This window comes from Ctenopharyngodon idella, chromosome 11, assembly GCF_019924925.1.
Source record: "Ctenopharyngodon idella isolate HZGC_01 chromosome 11, HZGC01, whole genome shotgun sequence".
In the NCBI taxonomy this organism is placed as follows: domain Eukaryota; kingdom Metazoa; phylum Chordata; class Actinopteri; order Cypriniformes; family Xenocyprididae; genus Ctenopharyngodon; species Ctenopharyngodon idella.
The window spans coordinates 18,780,224-18,783,341 of NC_067230.1; the positions used below are offsets into that span (position 1 = coordinate 18,780,224).

Consider the following 3,118-nt stretch of genomic DNA (forward strand, 5'->3'; position numbering starts at 1 on the left):
GTAGGTTTAGGCTACTTTATAAATGAATTGGTTATTATTATGCTTATGAAATGTCATGCAACTTTAATATATTTAATGAAAAGTCATGCAACCTTAAATATATTTAATGAAAAGTCATGCAACTTTAATATTTAGCCTATAATTATGTGCGAATGTGTATAAACTACTGTTGTTAAGCATGTGTAATGTTTATCAATCACGTAATAATGGAAATATATATATATATTCTCGTCTGAACCATCAGCCCTGTGTTTCAGCATCGCATGCATGACATAAATGCATTTAAATCGGTATATTAAATAATAATAATATAGGAGAAGCTAAATGCATGAAAGCCCTCGAGCTGGTGAGTGTTTGCAGAATCGTGACTGGAAATGACGCTCTTTGCATTCATACAGAAATATTTCAATACTTTATTTCTTTGTTCTGAACTGAAGTTCAGGCAAAATATACAAGAGAGAAAAGAAAAACGACAAACTAGTACATTAAATGAGCATGGCGACTAAAGGTGCAGAACTATAAATCACATGTAGATTCAAACTAAAGGGAAATAAACAATCACATTTCTGATAAACGCCTGTTTTCACAGAGAGTTTAAATAATGGCTTCAGAGCGAATCAGTATGCAGGGATGTTATATTTCCAAAAAATAATAATAATAATAATCATTAATGATCTGTCTTTGGTGATGAACCAGGCAATACTCTACTGTAATGTGCGTAAATATGGGACAGACCCAGACTGCCCCTGTCGTGTCATCACAGAACAGTATTTTATGACATATATAAACTCATCCACACACAGTTCATTAATCCAGTGCTTTAATTCAGTAGCTTCGCTTTACTATAGTCTCTGGACACAGGCCCACACATAAACATTGCATATAGACTCATATTTACCCTATTCCAGGTTTATACAGCTAATAATAATAATAATGTTGAATTGTCAGAACGCACACCTGAGTCAGTCCGAACGCTCAACCCTGATTTAAGATATTAAGGCGCATTCACAGTTTGGGACATTATACTTTAAATAAAAAAGGAATTAGTCATACTAAACGAATAATATGTGCCAAACATCTAATAATAACAATATCCCACAAAAAAACCCAAAACATTTGAATAAATACAAAACCATCATTCACAAAGAAATACTATAAATAATACTTTTTTTTTTTTTTTTAGAAAAAAAAGAAAAACAAACACGTACGGTTATTGCCTTTGGCATAACATTATACTACCATGATCTTAAATAGACAAAAAAAAAAATTAAATCCAGACAGACGCACAAAGCGCGAGGTTTTCTAGGAAAGTTTGGAGAGGACGCGCGCGACGCTCAGCTCAGGAAAGAATTGGGCGCGACGCGTTTGTGTTGAGACAGGAGTCCGCTGGAAAGTGGCGATGTGAAGGAGGGCAAACTAGTTCTTAGGGAATCCGAGAGAAGCGGGGACGGAGAGCTGGAGATGCCATAACCCGGCGCGCTCGCCAGAGACTGCGGCTGCTGCGCGCCCGGCACGAAGTATCCATTGTGCCCTGAGAGTAATCCAGCAGCGGACGGCGGAGACACTCCGTACCCGTTGATACTCCCGCTAGAGGCTCCCAGAATCGGGCGAGACATATCCCCGTTCCCGAGCGGCTCGACGCCCGGGAGTAAAGATCCGTACGCGTGTCCTTGGTTTAGAAATCCGTGCGCGGAGCCGTTATAGTGCGAGTGGTGCAGGGGTAAGAACGGAGACAGCTGCCAGTAGAGCGGGTTGCTCGGGCGTTCGCCCAGTCCGAGTCCGAGGGGCGCGAAGCGGAGGCCCCTTTTCATCACCAGCTTGCCCCGCGAGGTCGCCGAGCGCCGCCGGAGCTTCCCGGTGGTCCCGCCGATGAACACGTCATCGCTGGAGGGGTCGAGCATCCAGTAGTTCCCTTTACCCGGATCGTCGTAGTGCCGCGGCACCTTCACGAAGCACTTATTGAGGCTCAGATTGTGCCGGATGGAGTTCTGCCAGCCCTGCTTGTGCTCCCGGTAGTACGGGAAGTTCTTCATGATGAACTCGTAGATGCCGTTGAGCGTGAGCCGCTTCTCGGGACTCTGCCGTATGGCCATCATGATGAGCGCGTTGTAGCTGAACGGAGGCTTGTCGAATTTCTTTCCCTTTTTGGACGGCTGCTCGGGCTCCTCCGCGTCGCGTTGCGCGGCGTCCGTCTCGAGCGCTTCTGGGGGCTTGTCTAAGTCCGGTGCCGGGCGGCTGTCCTCCGCGCCCGCGCTGTCAAACTTCGATGGGAGTAACAGGCTCTTGATGCTGAACGATGTCGACTTCTGCACCATGGTCGGCTCACTCTGATCTCCCATGCCGGGGGATGAAACGCGCAAAAGCCCCGTTTTTGTACTTTAAAACGCAGGAGGTCAGGCGCGCAATGATGGAGACATCGCATGCATGACTCGCGGACTCGAGAAATTGGTGATTACTCTTACATCGTACGGGAGGGAGGAGGAGCTCTGCGCGTGCTGGTGGCTGGGACAGTGTCAGTCGAGCCGCGCTCACTCCATCATAATGCGCGGAGAGCCCCGCGCGCGCTGGAGTCTGGAGCGTCTCCTGTGCGTCACTGATCACGTAGCATGAATAGGAGGGACGAGGAGTTGTTTACACGAAACGCACTGGAATAAAGTTTGAATGAGCCAAAACTAAAGTGCTCATGGCATCTTCGAGGGGCTTCAAATTGGGGTTATAAATAATACAAACGTAAAGTATTCATTATAAACTGTCTGAGGCAATAAAATGTTGATCAGTGGATATTGATTGTAAGAACGCCACAGTTCTGTGCGTAAAAGCGCGCGGCTGAACCAACGGCGCCTCTAGTGTCCGCGCGGGTCACAGATCCACTGCTGGAGAGCTGGACAAGTTCTGCTGACACTTTCAAGGTCTCATACATGCCATTTTTTAATTCACTGAAATCTTGTTGTGATTCAGCGCGCTCTCCATCAGCATGTTCACGCGCGTCATAAACGATTGTTTACTTGTTGTTTATCGTTGATCAATCAGTCTGATATTTTGCATAATAATCTGAATAATCTGTGTCTCAAATAGCTTTTTAGTTTTAAATTTCGCACATTTTGCATTCTGAAACAAA

General features: G+C 45.4%; 1 protein-coding gene across 1 annotated transcript; it reads right to left on the reverse strand.

Moving 5' to 3' along the window:
• Positions 1 to 397: 397 nt before the first annotated feature.
• LOC127522359 (forkhead box protein G1-like) lies at positions 398 to 3,118 on the reverse strand. Its single transcript, XM_051912210.1, has one exon. The coding sequence runs from the start codon at positions 2,337 to 2,339 to the stop codon at positions 1,335 to 1,337; it is 1,005 nt and encodes a 334-aa protein (XP_051768170.1). The 5' UTR covers positions 2,340 to 3,118; the 3' UTR covers positions 398 to 1,334.

Coding starts and splice junctions, on each gene's coding strand:
- LOC127522359 (XM_051912210.1), bottom strand. CDS start 2,339: ATGGGAGATCAGAGTGAGCCGACCATGGTGCAGAAGTCGACATCGTTC.